The sequence below is a fragment of the Pelodiscus sinensis genome, chromosome 16, assembly GCF_049634645.1.
Source record: "Pelodiscus sinensis isolate JC-2024 chromosome 16, ASM4963464v1, whole genome shotgun sequence".
NCBI lineage: Eukaryota > Metazoa > Chordata > Testudines > Trionychidae > Pelodiscus > Pelodiscus sinensis.
Window position 1 is genome coordinate 34,702,536 of NC_134726.1, and position 21,919 is coordinate 34,724,454.

At 50.6% G+C, this 21,919-nt stretch overlaps 1 protein-coding gene across 4 annotated transcripts in view; it reads right to left on the reverse strand.

Moving 5' to 3' along the window:
- Positions 1-4,173: 4,173 nt before the first annotated feature.
- The window catches only part of CACNA1H (calcium voltage-gated channel subunit alpha1 H), a 572,675-nt gene continuing 554,929 nt past the window's right edge, over positions 4,174-21,919 (reverse strand). For 2 of the 4 annotated variants that reach the window (XM_075899793.1, XM_075899790.1), the window contains 3 exons: positions 17,908-18,094; positions 11,570-11,748; positions 4,174-7,783 (listed from right to left, as the gene is read on the reverse strand). In XM_075899793.1, the coding sequence (XP_075755908.1) occupies positions 6,599-7,783; positions 11,570-11,748; positions 17,908-18,094 (1,551 nt within the window). In that variant the 3' untranslated portion in view covers positions 4,174-6,598. The remainder of the gene's footprint in view (positions 7,784-11,569; positions 11,749-17,907; positions 18,095-21,919) is intronic. The other 2 variants (XM_075899792.1, XM_075899794.1) reach the window with 2 other exon arrangements.

A 21,919-nucleotide genomic window follows, 5' to 3' on the forward strand; every position in this document is an offset into this window, starting at 1 on the left:
CCAGGGGAGGAGATGCTGATGCATTTTTGGAGATGTGATTTGATAACCTTCAGCAACACAGTGATAAAATATTTTTAAACCAAATTTTAAATTCGGGCCCTGTTGACGAACACGGTAAATTCAGAAACTGGCAGGTTGTTCCTGGAGTTGGCAAGTCTCTGTTAAATGGCTTCATTCACACTTGCATGGCCTTTCACCAGTTAAGGGTTCTGCTACTCGGTCTGGCTGGTGTTCTCACTTGTAAGTTAACTACAGCCTCTTCCAAAGAAACGGCGCCATAGAACAGGGATAGGAGGGGGAGGGGGACATTACGACCCAGCAGTGCCCCAAATTTTCTGGTGCCCTATACAGATGTGTATCCAGGGTAAAGGCGGCTCTGCCCATGGCTAATTGCCCTCATGATTAAAGTTTTGCACCATATTTCCACCCTCATGAGGCTACGGCGACACTGGCGCGTTCTCACGCAAAAACTCTTCCAGAAGAGAACAGCTACACTGGCACGTGCTTTTATGCTAGGCTGTGTCCAGACTCAGGGTTTTTTTTGAAAAAAGTAGCCTTTTTTCGAAAAAACCTCACCTGCGTCTAGACTGCAGCCGCGTTCTTTCGAAATTAAATCGAAAGAACGCGGCTTTTCTTTCGATGGCGGTAAACCTCATTTCACGAGGAAGAACGCCTTCTTTCGAAAGTTCCTCTTTCGAAAGAAGGCGTTCTTCAATGTAAATAGGGCTTCTTCGAAAGAGAGCATCCAGACTCACTGGATGCTTTCTTTCAAAAAAGCAAGCCGCTTTTTCGAAAGTTCAACGTGCAGTCTAGACGCTCTCTTTCGAAAGAGGCTCTTTCGAAAGTATCTTTCAAAAGAGCCTCTTTCGAAAGAGGCTTGCAGTCTAGACATAGCCCAAGAGATGTGCTTTTGCGCAAGAACATCCATGCCAGTGTAGATGCTCTCTTGCGCAAGAAAGCTCTGATGGCCATTTTAACCATAGGGATTTCTTGCGCAAGAAATTCACGTTGCCTGTCTACACTGGGAGCCTTAGGGAGGTCGGGCTGCCTGTCCTGCCATGCCCCGGCTCTACGGGTGACTTTCTAGTGAGGGAAGGCTGGGTCTGAGCAACGGGTTGCACTGGAGGACAGTTAGCCAATTCTGCAATGTCAGTGAGCCACCAGATGTGGCATCTGCCCGGGGCCAGGGACACGGGGAAGGGTTTGGGGGGCTCAGAGTCACTGTGCACGATGGCTAGACTCCGACACAAGTGCCCCACATCTCTACTCCGGTGGCCTGTTCTTCCCCACAGCCTGTCTCTGTCTCCCCTGCACACATGCCACCTGGTCCTCTTCATCCCTTCCCCTCTCTCCAAATCTGCCAGCTCCCTACAAATTCCACTGCCCCAGACAGTTAGTCCCTCTCACCAGCAATGTTCCCTCTCCTCTTTTCCATCCATGTGCAGATATTTTCCTTCCATGTGCGGAATAAAATTGTATCTGCACCAAAACAGGTGTGAAGGTGCACCACCCGTAGACACCAAAACCTAGCTGTGGGCACTCTGCTAATCAGCTGGGTGGCCTTGGAATCTCTCCTGAGCAGCTGCATGAGCGCACAGCTTACAGGGAACACTGCTACCCAGACCCCTCTCTTTTCTCTTCCTCCTCCTCCCCGCCTCCCTGCTTCCCTACCTGCCCTTTGCACGGTGGCTGTGTCTAGACCAGCAAGTTTTTCCGCAAAAGCATCTGCTTTTGCGGAAAAACTTGCCAGCTGTCTACACTGGCTGCTTGAATTTCCACAAGAACACTGACTTCCTACTGTCTGAAATCAGTGCTTCTTGCGGAAATACTATGCTGCTCCCGTTCGGGCAAAAGTCCTTTAGTGCAAAGCTTTTGCACAAAAGGGCCAGTGTAGACAGCTCAGATTTGTTTTGCGCAAAAAAGCCCCGATGGCGAAAATGGTGATCGGGGTTTTTTTGCGCAAAAGTGCGTCTAGATTGGCCACGGACGCTTTTCCACAAAAAGTGCTTTTGCGGAAAAGCGCCCGTGCCAATCTAGACGCTCTTTTCCGCAAATGCTTTTAACGGAAAACTTTTCTGTTAAAAGCATTTGCGGAAAATCTTGCCAGTCTAGACGTAGCCACTGAGTTTGTCTCTGCAGTAGCAGCTCCCCGGCCTGCCACACTGGGGCAGAATCTGGCCCGGTCAAGCTAGCTTTAGTCTGCAAGGGGCTGTCAGGCCAGAACAGGAGCGGTGTGGGGAACTGAGCCTTTCCTCGTTTTACGCGCACGCCTCTTCATTTTCGAATGGGGCGGCACAGTAATTGCAAACCCACAGAGGCAGAGAATGCACAAGGGGGAGCCAGTCTTGCCTCGCCTTTGCTTTTCGGGAAGGGGAAATGCCCCGGGGGAAGATTTTCCTTTTACAACAAAGTCCAGTCATTACAGCCTAATGCTCAGTGGCATGGGGGCATTTTTAAAAGGGAGGGGTGCTGAGTCCCCTTGCTTCTGTCCCGCCCCCCCGGCTTCCCAGCTGAGCCCAGGAGCAAAGCGACAGCATGGGCCAGCCGCTGGGACTCTGGGCGCCGGGTTTTCGGCTGCCCCGATGCACAGGGCTGTAAGCAAGACCCTAGCACACGGGGCCGACAGCTGAGAACCGAGTGCCTGGGGCTGGCAGCCAAAAAGCTGCTGTGCGGGGCAGCAGCTGGGACCCCAGGCACAAGGCTGGGAACCCGGGGGGTGTGGTAGCATTCACCCCCCCCGCAAACCCTTGGTTCCCCCACCTATGCAAATGCAGTAACACGTACTTGCATGGAGGGTTACAAAAAAGGGGATACATGGGGAGGAGATATCTGCCCGAAAGCCCAGTTCCCTTCAAAACAGAGAGCTTTTTCCTCTCCAGTCTGTTGGTTCATTTGCAATAAAGGCAGTTTGCCACTGTCCCCCAAGAGCTATTAATAATTACTCGTATGGCACGATTTTGGAATTCCTCGCCATCCCACTGAGCGGGAATCCTTATTTACCCTAATCCTCCATGATTTTTAATTACCCAGCGCAGGCGCTCGAAGGCAGCCCCCGTCTCGCCATGGCACAGAGGTGCCAGAACAGACGGAAAGGTTCCTCCGGCAAGGTGCGCGATTTGGGCGTCGGGGCAGCGTTGCGCTCGCTGAACACAGCTTGGAACCGGTGGAGGACTCCTGGATGCCGGTGACAGCTGGGGGCAAAGCAATTTGGCACCGGGTCCTGCAAACCTGACTCACATGAGCCGCTCTTTGGGAGCAGGCCTGTGCACGCATGTCCTCATCTCTAGGGGTGCCAGATGGTTTAACCAAAAATACTGAACACTCTCCCTTCCCCCCAAAACAAAATTCTGTTGAGAAAAAAAAAGGGGGAGACCAAAGTTGTTTAGCAAAAAAAAAAACAAAAAAAAGCTACACCTTTAAATGGCCCTGTGCTCCGGTTTTTCTGTTTTTTTTTTTACTGGGCAGAGGACACGAATACCGGACTGCCTGGGTGAATACCAGATACCTGGCAACCCTACTCATTTCAGCCCTCAGACAAAGGAAACACGACAGGTGCAGGAGAGAGGGAGACAGCTGCCAGCGGCAAAATGGGTCCCATGGAGCCACGGCAGCTTGGAGACACCAAACTGAAAGGCATGCTGGGAAAGATGCTTCCATGACCGTGCATTGGTGCCATGGCAGTGGTTCCCAAACTGTGGGTCACAACCCCCAACGGGGTCACACCATCAGCAAACTGGGTTGCGGTGCTCCCTTCTGTGTGGAGGATGCCATTTTGCTCTGCACAGCCTGACAGATGCTAGCCACAGTCTATAGGGTTGCCGGGTGTCTGGTTTTTGCCCAGACTGTCTGTTATTTGGGTCCCCCGTCCGGTAAAAAAACACCAGAAAATACTGGACATGTGAAATATCCGGTGTTTCCTTTTTTCCCTCTGATGGAAGCCCTAGACAGGGACAATTTTCCCCTGCTGCGTCTGGCAGAGGCGGGGCAGTGCGGGGCCGTTTAAAGGTGCAGCGCCCTTTCTTTTCTTTTTTGCTCAATAACTGTGGTCTCTCCCCCCCCCCCTTTTTTTTTGCTCAACAGAATTTTTTCCCAGAGGTTTTTTTTGGGGGGGGGGGGGGGTTCAGTATTTTTTGATAAACCACCTGGTAACCCTAGGGAGGATGGCATTTCGCTCTTCCAAATGATATCGTCCAGGCCTGTGGAGGAAATGCTTCATGCAAATAGGCCCGTGCTGGCAAAAAGTTAGGAACCGGGGAGAGCAGGGCCTGGACCCAACCAGTGGAGTAGCTGAATCTTCAGCCACCCGTCTCACAATTGCCATTGATAAAGGTTCCATAGGACTACTCAGGAAAGCAGAGCCACTCAACACATGGCCCTTTTGTTTGCGGCCTGCGGTGTGGTTTGGCTTTATGTGGGGCTCAAAACGCAGCCCACAGGTGGGAGCCAAAACAAAAAAGTCGTCAATAGAACAGTCTTCTGTTGAGAGGCGTTTTAGTAGTTAAATTGCTGGACTGTCATTGCTCATTAAAAGTGCTGTCATGTCGGTGGAAATCGGGTAAATGTTGCATTTTATTAAGATCAGCAGAACTGACTTACATGGGGCCTGCGTGTTGAGTACGCTTGCCTTAATCTTTGTATTCATGCCCGTCACTGTGAAAGAAGCTATTTGCATATATTTGCATATATATTTGCATGTCTATACAACCACACTTAAGTTGCGTCCCTCGGCATGTGCTATGAGTATCACTGTGGCCCCCGGGACTTCCAACGTTGAGTAGCCCTGCAGTGGAGGGAGGGCTGCAAGATCCGCACACGCCTGGATTTGGCAGAGCAGCTAAATCTGACCGTGTAGCAGAAATCAAGTCACGCTTCCAGTTTATACAGTTTAATACATGTGAAACAAGATACATTTTTTTCTGAGTAATGAATGCATAAATAACAGAAGATATACGTGAATGCATAAATATGAGGCGGCATGGAACGAAAAGTCGAGAAAAAAAAAGAGAGAATTATTATTTTGCCGCTGCTGTCGCCACGGCCGCCGCCTGGCGCTCGCTTTTACCCTCAGCCTTACCCAGTGGTGGCGTGGTTTATTGTTTTCATTAAGCAGCAGCAGCGTGCCATTGGTCGAGCCATCACATCGAGAAAGGGGCTTGGGATGGAGAATGCGGGAGGCAAGAAGATTAAAAAAAAAGGGGAAATCAATAGACAAGTGGGGTGTTAATAAATGACTTTAATTCCGCTAGTGGCTTCATGTCGATCCTATGCTGCTAGAGAAAAGAGGCCTTTGCGCGTGGATTGAGCGTGCTCGTGGGCCTTTGTGTTTGTGTATGTAGGGGAAAGGAACACAGAGTGCAAATGGTACATTTACTGATCTCACCTTCTTTTCAAAGGCATTACGCTATGAGGAAAACAAATCATTAGCTTAAATGCTTATAAAGAACATCACCTAAGACGACTCTTAAAACCTTTACATACTGTATCAATAATTTACTTTGACTGCAGTAAACAAAATACATTTTTAAATAATTTACTATTTATTTGTTTTCTTTTTTTTCTCTTTATCTCTCTGTAAATTTCTTTTTTTTTCTCCTTTTCTTTTTTGAACTCACAACGTTTTGCTTGTGCACATTAGTTCAGATTATTGCAACATTTAACCTGAATTCAGTAAAAGGAAACATAAAATAAAATAAAAAGGACAGTTTGTACAGACAAGAATGAATAACTTATTATTGCACTGGCTACAATTCAGTAGTGATTTGGTTATTTTTTTTTCTTTAGAGAGGACATCCTCTAAAGTACCAAAGTCAAATAAATGAAAAGAAAGAGACTTTGAAAAAGCATCAGCCGTGAATAGAAGCCAGAAGGATGATTGTGGAGAGAGAAAAGGGGGAGGAGAGAAAAGAAGAATGAAAGCAAAGAAAGAAGAGAAACAATGGGGAGGGGGAACTGCCTTAATAATGACTTCCACATAAACCCCAAGAAAACACCTCTTGTTTGGGGCATCGGATGTAATGCAAAAAACAGTATCGCTTCTCTATAAAAATATGTGCACTATGAAGAGAGTTTTTTGTGGGTATTTTTTTATGTTTTTTGTAGCTTTTGTATCTCACAAATACGTTATTTCTATTTATATAACTGCCGATGGACGGACAATGTACAGCTCCTGTCTCCTGGGCACTTCCGCATACTGTGGCGTCGCCGCACAATAAATGGTGCCGGTTTAAAAGTCGAGAACGTTAAAAAAAAAACCCAACGACAACAACAAACAAACAAACAAACACAGCCCGAACCCAAATCAATGTGATTGAGGCCACCTGGGGGGGGAGGGAGGGGGAGAGAAAAAAAAGCAACTCCTTCTTCCCTTTAGAAAAGAAACACGTTTGCATATCCCCCTCCCCCGCCCTGCACCTCGTGTCATCGTTTCCGTATCACGTTTTGCAAGCCCCTCCCCCGACAGCGCTTAGGAACGAGTGACCCGGGGGGCGGGGGAGGAGGAAATCAGCCACTGAGATGTGGCTTGGCAGTCCCTTCCCTGCTGTTTCAAAACCACATAGGTATCAAGCCCTTGAGTCTTCCCTTCCCCGCCCTTACAAAGCTATACAGGTTCATCTAGGTCTTGGTCTGTTGCAACAGTCATAGGGATCAGTCCATGCCGACTTAAGGGGCTCTTCGTCACGCCTACAAGCTCCTTGTTTTTCTCAGGGTTGTTGCACTGAGTTTTTAAATGATCCAGCCTTTTCAGTTCTATCGCTGCTGTGCCCGGCCGGGTGTCCACGCCGGAGGAGGGCGTGGATTGGCCGCTGTCCAAAAGGAGATCCGAGAGGCTGCTCAAGGAGCCCGGGTCGGACTGCTCGAAGGAGAAGTTGGGGATTGCCAGGTGCTCCCCTCGACACAGGGGCTGGACCCGCCGCTCTGCTTTCGAGGCCTGCTCCCCAGGCGGATTGTCGGCCAGGTCCAAGGAGTCCCTGTACGCGGTGGACTCGCACGAGGGTGTCCTTCTCCTCAACAGACTGTTCTCAGAGGCTTTGGTCCGTGACGCCGCGCTGCTTTCATCCTCCATGGGAGGATCTATAGAAATGCAAGGTGGGCTCATCTTCTTCTTCCGCCGAGCCCCGTGGATATACTCCGACTCAGACTGAACACGGACAGGAGACCTGGGCTTCCCCTCCGCGGGCTGCTCCAAGCGGCAGTCTGCATCGTCAATGGAAGGGCAGATCTCGATGGAGTGCCTTCTTTGGTCGTCTGCCCAGCTGGGCTTGTCCAGGAACCCCTTTGTGTCAACACTGTAAAACTTCTTCAAGTCTTTCTCTTTGCCGGTGCACCCGGCCAGGCTGGTTGTGCTGCAGTTCTTGAGGGGGATCCGAGATGGAGACGGGGAGGTGAAAGGAGAAACCGAGCGGCTCCTGAGGTCCGACGGCTCTGGCCAGTCGTTGGCCGAGCTATTGATGTGGCTGACTTCCTCATCAGCCAGGTCTGAGGATTCAAACAGGGAGTCCTCGGGGCTGGCCGGGTCGCTGTTTTGACTGGCAGGCCGGCTCGGAATACTGTGCTGGCTGTACGTGTGCTTGCGGGTGCGGACGCTGGAGTGTTGCAGGTGCGAGGGCGACGTCGGGGAATGCGGGGGCGTGGCCGGCAGGGAGAGTGGGCTGGGCTGGAGCAAAGCAGGACCCGAGCTGCTGTGGGACGGCTTCTTGGGAGGCAGGCTCTCGCTGGCCTCGGCTTGCAGGCTGTCCTTGGAGTCTGCCTTCTGCTTGCCCAAGGATTCCGTTTGAAAGGCCTCCTGCAACGCAAGCAGAGACAGATGGGACAAGAGGAAAAAGTGCTCGTGATAAAACACCAGGAGGTGGAACCAGACCAGCAACCTCCGGTGCATGAGGCGTGAACCCCTACTGCAGGAGCTGAAAGGCAGCTGGCGCTCAGCTGAGGCTGTAGAGTAAACTCATCCCCTCTCTCTGTCCGTGGTCCCAGCCCCACGACATGGGGCAATGAACCACCGCCCACATGTGCGTGACACTAGCAAGACATTTTGGAGGTGGACATGGCATGTGGCAGAATCCACCTGCACCCAGTGAGTTTAGGAGCTGGCAACAGCACGGCCATTGCCGCATTGCCTGGTTAGCGTGAATGAGAGCTCAGGTGGCAATAATGGTGCTAGCAGACACACACAGTGGGCAGGCCTGGACGAGGAGACCTCTGACCTTCCCAGGCCTTCTGAAGCTAAAAACGTAAGAATGGCCAGACTGGGTCAGACCAAAGGTCCATCTAGCTGAGTGTCCTTGTCTGCCGACAGTGGCCCAGAGGGAGTGAACAGAATAGGGAACCATCAAGAGATCCCTCCCGTTACTCATTCCCAGCTTCCAGCAAACAGAAGCTAGGGACACCTGGCTAATAGCCATGGATGGACCTAACCTCCATGAATTTACATAGCACTTTTGTGAACCCTGTCAAAGTCCTGGTCTTCACCACATCCTCTGGCAAGGAGTTCCACAGGCTGACTCTGCATTGTGTGATGAAATACTTCCTTCGGTTTCTTTTAAACTTGCTTCCTATTCATTTCATTTGGTGACCTTGAGTTTTTGTGTTATGGGAACACGTAAATAACTTTTCCTTATTTGCGTTCTCTACACCGGCCCTGATTTTTTTAGACCTCTATGGGTACGTCTACACTAGCCCCCTAGTTCGAACTAGGGAGGCTAATGAGGGTGACCGAAATTGCAAATGAAGCGCGGGATTTAAATATCCCACGCTTCATTAGCATGTTCCCGGGTGGTCGCCATTTTTGGAAACTGACTGGCCCGGAATAACTGCCCACGTCTACACGCGACAGTGAAACGGGAGTTCAAGTAAACCCCTTAACTTGAATTAACTGTTAAACCTCATTCCACGAGGCGTAACAGCTAATTCGAGTTAGGAGTTTACTTCGGACTCCCGTTTCACTGCCGCGTGTAGACGTGGGCAGTTATTTCGGGCCAGTCAGTTTCCAAAATGGCAACCGCCCAGGAACATGCTAATGAAGCGTGGGATATTTAAATCCCGCGCTTCATTTGCAATTTTGGTCACCCTCGTTATCCTCTCTAGTTCGAACTAGGGGGCTAGTGTAGACGTACCCTATCATATCCCTTTAGTCTTCTCTTTTCTACACTGAAAAGTCCCCGTTTTATTCATCTCTGCTCATACGATCGCCATTCCATACCCCTAATCATTTTTGTTGCATGCCCCCCAGACAGGGCAGGTCCAGGTTTGTCTGCCCCCCATGCACTCTCCAGCCAGAAAATGCACGAGACTGTGCACTTTCCTCTTGCTCTCTGACGAAGGGGAACAGTCAGCAGTGTTCCTGTATGAATCTGGGGAAGAAGGAGAACTTCAGCCCTTCCTCCCCTCACTGAAGAGCACTTGAAGAGTGGGAGGCTCGGGGCTGGGGCCTTTCACCGGCCTGATGAGTCTGTCTCCTTTCTGAATGGCCTTCAGAGAAGCAATCCCATTCAGGGCACATCCCAGTTTTTCTGGCACAACCAGCCCTCTACCTCGCTCTAAGTTATGACAAGAGGAACCTGCCTACCGAATTTGGTGGTCCTAGTGCTTACTGTGTAGGAGGGGTTCTTGTACAGGCAGACAGATGGACGGACAGGCAGACAGACAAACTCTCTCCAATACATGTTCAGCTCCATTCTGGCTTAAACGGGCCTTTGCCAGCCTGGGAACCTAACAACCATTTCTAACATCGCTTCGATGGGAAGTTGGGTCGCAAGTTCCAAGCAACTTACTTACAAGGGAACTTTCGGAACACACCCCGTGCGTGGGGCGGGGACTCCCTGTACTCTTTCGTGGCACCGCTGTTCACCGCTACGGAAAGGCCACACCACGTGTTAAACACCCGCAGCGTGGAGTACTGCGATCCCAGACACCGAGAAAGTGAGCCCATTAGGCCCCTGGCTTGCGAAATGGGGAACCCGCTGACTGAGTTTGTGCCGCCCACATGTAGTTAGCCAGATGGCACCCGAATGAGAAACATTTTGCTCTAATCTCTCGCTGCAAGCTCTACCCTCGGAGGGCGGGCCACCGGTACGTGACGTCAGCTAGAGCAGGGGGATGGGCAAGCATTTTTGATGGAGGGGCAGTCCAAGATTTTAAGTGGCCATGGGCTGCACTTTTCTGTGGAGGAGGGGTGGGGTCTGGTTGTGTGAAGAAGGGAGCTTGGGGAAGGGGAGTGGGGTGCAGGAGGGGGTGGGGTGCTAGAGGCAGGCTCTATCTAGGCAACGCCCAGTCAGCAGAACAATGGGATTCTCAGGCCTGCTGCAGCCCCAGAGTACAGAGCCACCAGCTGCTCCATGTGCCTTTCTGCACCTTCACACACTGCCTCTGGTCCAGCACCATCTCTCAGCTCCCATTGGCTGCTCTTGTTCCCAGCACAATCTCTCAGTTCCCATTGGCTGCTTCCCATTGGCCGTTCCCACCCCCACCACAGTCTCTCAGCTTCCACTGGCGGCTTCCCATTGGTCGTTCCTGCCCCCAGCACAATCTCTCAGCTCCCATTAGCTGCTTCCCATTGGCCGTTCCTGCCCCTAGCACAATCTCTCAGCTCCCATTGGCTGTTCCTGCCCCCAGCACAATCTCTCAGCTCCCATTAGCTGCTTCCCATTGGCCGTTCCTGCCCCTAGCACAATCTCTCAGCTCCCATTAGCTGCTTCCCATTGGCCGTTCCTGCCCCTAGCACAATCTCTCAGCTCCCATTGGCTGGCTCCCATTGGCTGTTCCTGCCCCCAGCACAATCTCTCAGCTCCCATTGGCTGGCTCCCATTGGCTGCTCCTGTTCCCAGCACAATCTCTCAGCTCTAATTGGAAGCTGAACTATTGGGCTGGGGGGTGGAAGCAGCCAATGGCAATCAGCCAATGGGAGCTGAGCGACTGTGCTGGGGCTGGGGTCAGCGTGTGACACTTCCCCTTCCCTCCCACACAGGGAGGCAGATGGAGCAGCCCCCCTGAGCCCTGAAGTTGCTCCTTGCCTGCGGGTCCCGGCGAGGTGGCTGCGGGCTGGATGGAAGGCTGGTGGGCCGGATTTGGCCTGCGGGCCATCTCTTGCCTACCCCTGAGCTGGAGCGATGAGCGTGCATCCCATGCTGAGGGGGGCCCCCAAATAGCCTGGAGGAGGCCCCCAAATAGCCTCTGGATTCATTTTGACTAACTGAGGCGTGAGCAAAAGCTTTGCACAGCATGGAAGCACGCTCCCCCAAAGCCCGTTTAACACAGACACTCAGACTATGCCGATCCAAAACTGGAATCGGAGTGAACCGAATCTGTCAAGGGTTTGAAACATCTGGGGCACTGAGACAGGGAATTGACTTGAAACAACACAAAGTCATAATGACAGGAAATATTGTCGGGATAGACTGTGCTCCAATAATGATTCAGCCCGTCCTGGCCGGCTGGCAGCCTTTGTGACTCTCCATTTGTTCTTGTTTGACAGCCACTATCACTCAGAACAGAGGGGAGAGAGAGAGAGAGAGAGAGATAGGATGAAAAGGAGGCAGGAAAAAAGCTGATGGGAGAAGAGCTGAGAGCTTCTGACCTGTCTACACAGCAGCCGGCTGAGACTGGGAGATCGCGGAGTGGACCGGGGAGGAGAGATCTTCCATGGGTCACAGCCCTCGTGGTGAGAAGATACAGCCGTCACCTGAAGCGACTCCCTGGGTACTCGGAGAGCGGAGCACGTTCCCACGGGCTGGGAGCGGATGGACGTGATGGACCCTGCAGCGGGAGAGAGAACACAAGCCACAGTGGCTGGGTATGAGTAGTAACGGGTGGGAGCTGTTGCTGCAGAACCAAGCTGCAAGGATTCCCAAACACAGGAACGTGGGGTAGGGAAGCGCATGTTAATTCAGTGACAAGCCAAAAGCTGCACAGCACTCCACTGGCAGAGCCAGGAACAGAACCTAGGGCTATGTCTACAGTACAGAGGAAGATCGTAGCTGCCACTTTTGATCTTCCAGGGTTTAAATGAGCTGGTCTAGTGAAGACAGCTAATTCGAACTGAGAGGGGTGCTCCGGTCGATGCCGGTAAACTTGCTTCTGTGAGGAGTAAGGGAAGGCGAAGGGAAAGCGTGCTCCCTTCAACTTCTCTCAGTGTAGACAGCGCCAAAAGTTGAGGTAAGCTACTTGGACTTCAGCTATGCAACTGACGTAGCTGAGGTTGCGTTGCTGAATTCGACTTTGTCCTGTAGTGTAAATACACCCTAGAAGTCACAGAATCATAGACTCATAGAACACTAGGACTGGAAGGGACTTTGCAAGGTCATCGAGTCCAGTCCCCTGCCCTCACGGCAGGACCAAGCCCCGTCTAGATCAGGGATACTCCACTTTGGAAGCCCTGGGGGCCACAATGATACTCACAGCACATGCCAAGGGCCACAACTTAAGTGTGGTTGCATAGACATGCACATATATATGCAAATGTATGCAAATAACTTCTTTCATACTGACAGGGATGAATACAAAGATTAAGGCAAGACTACACCACACGCAGGCCTCAGTTAAGTCAATTCTGCTAATGTTAATAAAATGCAATATTGGCCCGATTTCCCCCACCTGACAGCACTTTTACTGAGCAATGACAGTTCGGGAATTAACTACTAAAACACATCTCAACAGAAGACCATTACACTGAATACTTTTTTTGTTTTGATTTCCACCTGCGGGCCACATGTTGAGTCCTGCGTAAATCCAAACTGCATTGTGGGCTGCAAACAAACAGGCAGCGGGCTACATAGACCCTGGTCTAGATCATCCCTGACAGGTATCTGTCTAACCTGCTCTTACGTATCTCCAGTGATGGAAATTCCACAACCTCCCTAGGCAATTTATTCTGGTGTGTAACCACCCTGACAGTTAGGAAGTTTTTCCTAATGTCCAACCTACACAGCCCTTGCTGCAATTTCAGCCCCTTGCTTTTTGTCCTATCCTCAGAGGCCAAAAAGAACAATTTCCCGATTCCCGTTCTCCAGCTGCAACAACCACCCCAGTTGTGGCCCTCGGCACGTGCTGAGTATCATTGTGACCTACAGTGGAGTCGCCCTGCTCTGTGACATTAGCAGCACGCAGACTACTGAGCCCTTGCCGGTAACTCTTGATGAATATGCAGATAATCTCTCCGTCTGTAGAAGACAGTCCCCTGGGAAAAGGATGCCCCACTTCCATGCATCCACCACGAGTCATTCGCTTCCCACTCATGAGTCCTGCTTCCCCAGCGCATTCTGCAAAGTCACTTCTTCCCAACATCGGGGTTTTTTTTTCCCCACCAGAGTTTCCCATTTTGGTTTTATAGATCACCTGCTGTTTGGCAGCAGGATTTACTGTTCCTCAGCGGCGCCCATGCCAGGGCCTGGCTTTGCATTTCTGCTACACATGCCGACGCAGGACGCATCACGCTAAGCGATCTCCCCCAGCGGTCAGTGGCCTTGGGCCTGTGACAAGACCCTTTTAGACCGTCGGCAGGCGTCTCTCAACTAGCGGCTTGCATTAAGAAAAACAGGCTCCTTGCTCATGTTTGGGGGGGGGGTTGGACCTTTTCCCAGACTATGCCCAATATATTTGAATGAGTGTTATCCATCCTCTCAGAGACTGGAAGAACCAGGCACAGCTCTGTGTGTGCTCCTCAGTGTTGTGATGTCGTACATTTCCTGACCCATCTCCCCCTCCGGCTAGACCAGTCTTGGGGTCCCACCAAGCTTTGACAATGCCCCTCAGTTTGGGCTTGGACTTTCTAATCTAGCTCTCTTGCACAGGGACTGTAAATACCCACACCGGCTGCATCTTGATCACTAACACCTTTCCAATGGCTTCAGGGGGTAGCCGAATTAGTCTGTACAGGATAAACTCAAAAAAACAACAAATAGTCCGGGAGTAATAAAACATGGAGATGGTATCATGAGCTTTCATGGGAATAGCCCACTTCTTCACATGACCAGGGTGTCACTATCAGCCTTTAGATACTTAGATACTATTTGTTTTTGCTATTTCATTCCAGGTTGGCTTTCCCCTGATATTTTTTACCTACTGCCTCTTCTTGTCTCTCTCCTCCCATTTTTTCCTTCTTCCGCCCCCCTCCCATCTCCCCTATTTATTTTGATCCTGGACATCCAACACTCTGGTCATCTGAAGAAGTGGGCTGTACTCACAAAAGCTCATGATCCCATCTACATGTTTTTTTAGTCTATAAAGTGCTACCAGACCATTTGTTGTTTTTTTAAGTTTAACCTTTCCAATGGGACAGCTGGCTTCCTCTCACCAATTTTTCCCTTCTGAGGCAAGCGTCAGGGCGGGTCTTCTGCAGCAGGCAGGAAACCCAAATAGCTGTAGTGAACATTTTCGTGACATTCCCCCTCCCCACCATCTTCTGTCAGAACTGCCACCTTGCTCTCCTCAAAGAAGCCAAGGAAGCCCTACATCGCGTTATTCCAGAAAGCTGAATAAAACCAATGTTGCTCAGCAGCGGTCTGGCTTTCATTTGCCTTTTTAATCACCCAGGGAGCTATTTATGAGGCCAAAAGAACACAAGATCTGGCCACCTTATAGCGTTTTCCCCATTCAGTAACCAAACCTCTCGAAGAGCAGCTCTCGCTGATTCTGGTCTATAGCTGGCTTCCGCCAACTTCCAAAACACCCACAAAAATGTATGAAACATGCGCTAGCCCCAGTGTTCATGGTATCGCTGGAGGCTGGTGTACACACAGCATATGGGACACCGGTAGGATTCAGTCTCTGGAAAATAGTCCCTCTGGGAGGCGTAAGGATACTGTGATTTGCGGAGGAATACAGCTGGAAAAGATTACAAAACGGTGGACCAGATTCTCCCCTCACAGCAGTGTTTCCTTGGTGCAACTGCACTGACATCACCGGCATGCTTCCTCGTTGGTCTCAGGCACAGCATTTGGCATGTCAGCCCCGGTCGTTCGGCAGTGACATCCAACACCTGCTGACGTGGCTTAGCAAAGCTCTCGCATGCAATTTCCAGGGCAGGTGGAAGAACAAGAGATGTTACATATCGGTTAATTAACGAATCGACAAGTCGATGGATTTTCTATCGACTAGTCGATACGTGGGGGAGCTGCAGTGAGGTCAACTCCCAACCTCGGGAGCTAACCTCACTGTGGCTCTGCCTCGTAAATGTATTTCAAGCCCACCGGGTCTTAATACATTTTAAAAGCAGAGACGGAGCATCTGGGACTGGGTGTGAGCCAGGAATCAGCTGATCCACAGCTCACACCTGGTCCCAGCTATTCCCCCTGCCCCTCGTGGAGATGGTGCTGGGGGGAAACGGCTTTTAAGATGACTCCTCCCAGGACCATCTCCTGCTCCCCCCTTGCTGCCTCTGATAGGCAGCAAGTGGGGGAGGATGGTGGTGGGAGGGACGTGACTAGTTGAGACACTAGCTAACTAGTCACTTACACCCCCAGGAAGAACCATAAATATGGAACCTGGGCACATCTAGACAACTTTTTTTTTTTTTTTTTCAAAAGGAGAGATGCAAATTCGGTGCTAATTTGCATATCTTCTTCCAAGCGCATTTTCGAACGCAGGTCTTTCGAAAGTGAAAGTCGTCTGGGCGTGTTTTTTTTTTTTGTAAAAAACCCTCCTTTTTTGAAAAACCACGTAAACATCCCTTTTTTTTAGGAAGAGCGCTTTTTTTCAAAAAAGGGGTTTTCCCCTGAAAAAAACGCATCCAGACTACTTTCACTTTTGAAAGACCGGCTTTCAAAAATGCGATCGGAAGAAGATATGCAAATTAGCATTGAATTTGCATATCTCCTTTCGAAAAAAAATCCGTAGTCTAGACGTGCCCTCTGATAGAGGCGGCAAGCGGCGGGGGGGGGGGGGGGGGGGGGATGACTAGTTGAGGGACTAGTCGATTAGTCACTTACATCCCCAGGAAGAATCATAAATACTGAGCTGAGAATATTGAGCTACATTCAGAGCTTTTGAAAAGAGAGTTACTTTTCCCAGAAAAATCAGAACAGATTGGCTAGTCCTGGTCAGCCCTACGAGGGTTTCTAATTCCACCCCGTCTGGCCATGCTGCTCGTGCCTTAAGGTACTATTGTGTCAGAGGAGGCCAGCCTGGTAAGTTCTTGGGAGGCAAAAAGAAATAATTCCAGATGCGCATGTTTTTAGGGAGACAGATGTTCTCTCCTGCTCCCATTCCCCTTTCAAACTGGTTTGCCAGTTAGGAATAACAGGTCAGAAAATGGCATCTTAGGGCAAAACTATTCCAGCGTGGTTGTCTCAACGTGCTGTCAGGGCCTCTGGGTAGCTTCTGAGTCCACGGCTTCCATCCCACAATCGACTTCTCTTCGCAGAGCTGTGCTAGGGAATGTCAGTGTTCCCCAGGGGACAAACCGGTTTCTAACCATTCGTTTATACCAAAAACCTTCCGAACGTGACCCCAGTGCAATCTCGTCGAGTGGCAGCTTCCCGAGTCCGCAGAGAGTCCGAAACGATGGCTCAGAGAGATTCTAGCTGCCCCATTCATCTCAATAATGCGTTGACTCTGAAGATGGATAATGGCAATACAAATGGCACCCTTGTTAACTATTTCACTGCTGATCATTTTCTAAGACACATACAGCGAATATGCTATTCCTTGGCACCCTGCAACCTCTCTAGCGCCCAGTGGTCCCCTGGTTAGACACCCCAACCTCCAGCTTTCTCCAGGCAACTTCCACCAGGCAGTTACACATGTTCAACACAAAATCACTACAGCCCCCTGAAAATTCTGGACCTAGTGTTAAATAAGGTGAGTTTAGTATCAAATTCTATGACAGAATTGATTCTGTTCTGGCAGAATAATTCGGCTTCATATCACACCACCGTGTGAACCAGTTCCGGTGCCTTGCACAGTCTGCGGAGATCCTCCCCATGCCTAGCAAATACAATTGTCACAGAGTGTGGGGAGCCACCGGGCCCTGCACCCCCATCTGCAGTTAGATGTGACGCTTAGCCAGCTGGTAGAACAGAAGGTTTATTAGTTCACAGGGGCACAGCGTAGCAGAGTTGTTAGTACAGGGACTAGGAGCAGTCAGTACAATCTATCTTGGGGTAGGGGAGCCCAGAGACAGGGCTCTGGGCCCCCTCCATGCCCCCCAAGCCAGCTAGACTCCCTGCATCCTGAGCCAGCTGAGACTCACTCACACTCCCAGCAACCAGCCCCAACTCTCCTCCTTAGTCCAGTTTCCTGGGCAAAAGGTGTTACCTGGTTGCATCTCCCACCCAGGCTCAGGTTACAAGACAGCCTGAGCCATTGTGTTCATGCTGGGCTGGGCAGCCTGGGGAAGCCTCCCCTTTGTGAGAGTCACACCCAAAACTCCCACCCCCCAGCCAGGCAGCAGCGCAGTGTCCAGGGAAACGGAGGCAGCGCACATACGCACACACTGTGTTACACCGGAGCAGCACAGGATGGTAGGAATCACACATGACATAACAAGTGAACAGAGCGAACACAACCCTCCCCCTGCACAACGTCACAACAATCTGAGGAGGAACGGGGAGCCTGGAGAACAGACCCCCACCCCCCAAGGCCGAATTATCCATTAGGCACAGTGCCTAGGGCCCACCATACTTTTAGGGGCCCACGAAAATGTTTTAATTTCTTCTAAAATCAGAAGAAAAAAAATGAACCTTTAGGGTTGAAGAAAATGTTTTAATTTTTTTCTCACATCAGAAAAAAATGAAACTTTTAGGGCCCATAAAATCTATTAAATTTTGCCTAAAACAGAAAAATATAAAATGTTGAAGAATTTAAAGTTATATAAAAATAATTTTTAATATGGATAGTATTATGGTGGGAGGGGCCCACGAAGGAAAAAGTGCCTTAGAGTCCACGAAAGTCATAATGCAGCCCTACCACCCCCGATACCTCTTGGTGACTTGCAGGAATAGGTCTCCATCTCCACCTCATGGAGGGGGTACGGGGCTTTGGCTGGCACCACAGGGCGGAACATGTAGCTGTCGTTGGGCAAGGAGTGCATCCGGGACACCGAGATCTTGCGCACCGTGAGGAAGTTCTGAGGTTCTCTCATTGCTCTCACGTGGGCGGCGTTTTCCTGTGAATTTAGCCAGAGAAGGAAAACTGGGTTAGGCTGTGGTGGCCTCCTTTGTTGTTAGCCATCCTTAGAAACAACACTGAGGCTTAAAACTCAGGGCAGAGGTGCCCCTGGTGTGTCAAAGAGCTCAACAGCTCTGGTGGCCCCAGGGTAACAGAAAGCTCCAGGGACATGTCCAAGAGACTTTCCTCAGAGAAGTAACTCACGCCACCATGGATGGGACATACAACGAAACAACAAGGAACAATCAGACAGGAAGTCACCACCTCGACGCGCATCGGACACCACAGGAAGTACAGCGCACGACGGGAACGCATGAGAAAGAGACGTTCCAAGCGGACAAGCCCCGATCTTTTCTCGTGTGGGGAATTTTTCAGTAGCTCGGAAAATCATCCGCATTTTCTCAGGCATTCCCATGGTGACCAGCATTGCTGACGTCTTCACCCACACCTCAGTGCCAATCCAGTTTGAAAATGGATGGGTAAAATGGCCGCTCCCATGCAGGGACACACGAACTCCTGCTAACTGACTAGCAGTGATGAGGCCCTCTAGTAATTAATTCGACACGCATATAAATACACTGATCCACCCCTAAACATACACTAAGGCTTCTGACCTACGTAACGCGTATCCTATAGCCCATGCTGAGCTGCAGCAACTGTGCTACGCATATTGCTAACATGTATTTTCTCATTCTATAGTAACTTTTAACCAAGGGACTTCATTCTTTACTAAATTGTCATGCCACGCCCAGAAGGAAGAACTGAGGGCCAAGTTTATGTGACTTGCCCAGGGTCATACAGTGAGTCACTGGCTGAGGTGGGAAGAGAACCCAGGAGTCGGGACTCCCTGGTTCATGCTTTAATTACTAGACACGTCTCCATACCCTATATTTAGTTACTAATCACATTGATTTTCCTTGAATATCAGTGTTCAAGTCAGTAGCGGGCAACTTATGTGTGGCTGGTGAGACATTTTGTTTACTGTTACCATGTTACGCAGGGTTGACAGATTCCACTGCTTTCTGTCCGCAAAGGTTTTTTTCCACCCCATGTTATTAAAGTAACACACATGTAAAGCGAGGGCACGTGATGCGAGGTGCGTGCTGATTGCACACAACACTGCCTGTGAGAGCCGGGCGCTCCCTCTGCAGCCAATCATAGCACTGCTACGGTTCACCCCCTGCAAATGCTAGACACGCACGCCCAGTTCGCAAAACTACCCTATTTGGGGAGAGCGTATTGGTTACGACCATCTTGCAGCCCTCGGAGATGGAGGAGGGCCACTCATACAGCCCACTCACTGGCCCAAGTTGACCATTGTTGCTCTAAGTGGTTGAAAACATTTTCCCAGTTAAGTATGTTAAATTAACACATTTCACTGCCCAGCTGTGGGGTTTCCCTCAGACCTGCTAGGGAAGTCTGGGCCCACGACTCAACAGGGCCAGCCCATAACATTTTGGCACCTGAGGCGGGGAGCTCAAATGATGCCCCCGTACTCCTTCGCTTGGGCCAAAACTTTGAAAGGTCTCAATTCTGCCTTCTTCCTGTTCTACTCCTCTCATGGCACTCCTCCATCTCTGTGCATCTAGAGCAGAGAGAATACATGTGCACCAGCAGCAGACACAATTTTCTACACTCTGGGTGCTAGTGCCACCCCCCCCTCCCCACAGTCTGGCACCTGAGGTGGCCGCCTCAGTTCGCCTCATGGTAAGGCCAGCCCTGCGACTCATGTTGAATTGCCCACGTCACTGAGAACCTGGTTAAATCTGTTTTTCCCGCCCCTATCTTCAGTTTATAATTTTTTTCTCCTCATATCTCTTGGACAAATCCTTGAGACAAATGACTTCGGTGCTTTTCCACTGTTGAACCTGGCTGAGAATTCAGGGGTCCAAGCAGCGATTATTTACAGGGCGCTGGCATCCGAAACAAAACCAGGGCGTCAGTTCTAATCTGTTAATGTACTGGGCTTGTGCCAATGTTGGCCCGCGCAGAGCCACTGTAGCTCATGATACAGCAGGTGGACATCCGAGCTGCCGGCATGAGGTCATTTATGAGGAAAAGTGCCTGCAAGAAAGGAGTCTTTTCCCTCTACCAACCACTTTAAACAGCGGCTCACGCAGCCATTTTCTGAGGAACGGTCGCAATATTTTCTCGAGACGTGAAGTGCTTTGTTTAAAATTCTGTCAGACAGCCTGCGGGTTGCAAAGAACATTTCCTAACACAAAAGACGGCAATAGTGGAGGCTAATGAACAGTTAACCTTGGGCACGGGGCCAAGTTGTGACATTCCTGGATGTTCCTGGGTGAAAGAGCCTTGGGCAGGAAAGCCAGCAGCGGGGAGCCTGGTGGGGCTGGTAACAGCAGGGTCATGGTAGCCCGGCAGGGGCAGCCCATGGCAACTTGATTGGGGCCAAGGCAGTCCGGCTGGGACCATGTGCTGTCTGGGAATGGGGTCGGGGACATCGCAGGGCAACCTAGCTGGGGCTGCGAGAGCCCAGCAGCAGAGCTGTGGCAGCCTGGCAGCCATGACAGGGGCTAGCGCTGGCCAGCAGGAAGCCCAGCTGGGGCAGAAGGGGTCGGTCCCAGGCTGAGGGGCTGGTGGCCAGGAACCTCTTCTGGTCTGGCAAATTCCCTCGTTTGGGATTGGTCAGGTCCCAAGGGTGCTGAACAAGGGAGGTTCAACCTGTAATAAAGTTTATAGTAAAGCATTAAATGTGAACACATTCAGGCCTAGGTTACACTAACCCCCGCCGTCTACCTAACCTACACCAGCTGGGGCACTTACGGTGGCAGCTTGCGCGTGATAAGGTCGGCAGGGGCTGCTCTCCTGTTGATGCTGGCTACTCTTCTCATCCGAGCCTTAAAAACCTCTAGGGATGGAGATTCCATCTGTCCACCCCCTGCCAGGGAACCCATCCCAGTGCTTCCCCACCCTCCTACGGAAATCGCTTTTCCTAATATCCAACCTAGACCTCCCCCACTGCAACTTGAGACCATTGCTCCTTGTTCTGCCATTCATCACCACTGAGAACAGCCTCTCTCCATCCTCGTTGGAACCCCCCTTTACGTAGTTGAAGGCTTCTATCAAATCCCCCCTCGCTCTTCTCTTCTGCAGACTAAATAAGCCCAAATCCCTCAGCCTCTCCTCGTAGGTCATGTGCTACAGCCCCCCCACCCCATCACTTTGGCTGCCCTCTGCTGAACCCTCTCCAATGTGGCTACATCCTTTCTGTCCTGGAAGGAGGGGGGCAAAGTTACAACAAAATTACTTTGCAATCACCAGGCAGAATATCCACACAAAAGGAATGACTGAGCACCAGCCCGTAGGTTTTAAGGGCAGACGTTGGTTTGGAGCGGGCTAAACAGGGGACTTGTAATAAGATGCAAAGCCTTGTGCCTCTGTGCCACTGCTCCAAATCTGATCCAAGCTGTGCCCACCCATCTGGCCTCAATTACCACAATCTCTGAGGCTACGTCTAGACTGCAGGCTTCTTGTGGAGATCTTCCGAAAAAATTTCTTCCGAAAGAGAACGTTTACACTGCCAAAGCGCATCGAAAAAGAGTTCTGCTTTTTGAAAGATAGTGTCCACACTGAATGGACGCTCTCTCATGTCAGCTGTTGTAACTATGGATGGAGTGGCCACCAGGGCACCTGTGCTTTTTCCTCTTTCCTCTTCTTCTGAAAGAACTCCCTCTTCCCCGTCCACACGTGCCTTTTTTTCAAAGAGCTTTTTTGCAAAAAGGCTTCTTCCTCGTAGAATGAGGATTAGCAATGTCAGAAAAACCCCTCTGTTCTTTCGATTGTCTTTTGGAAGAACGCGATT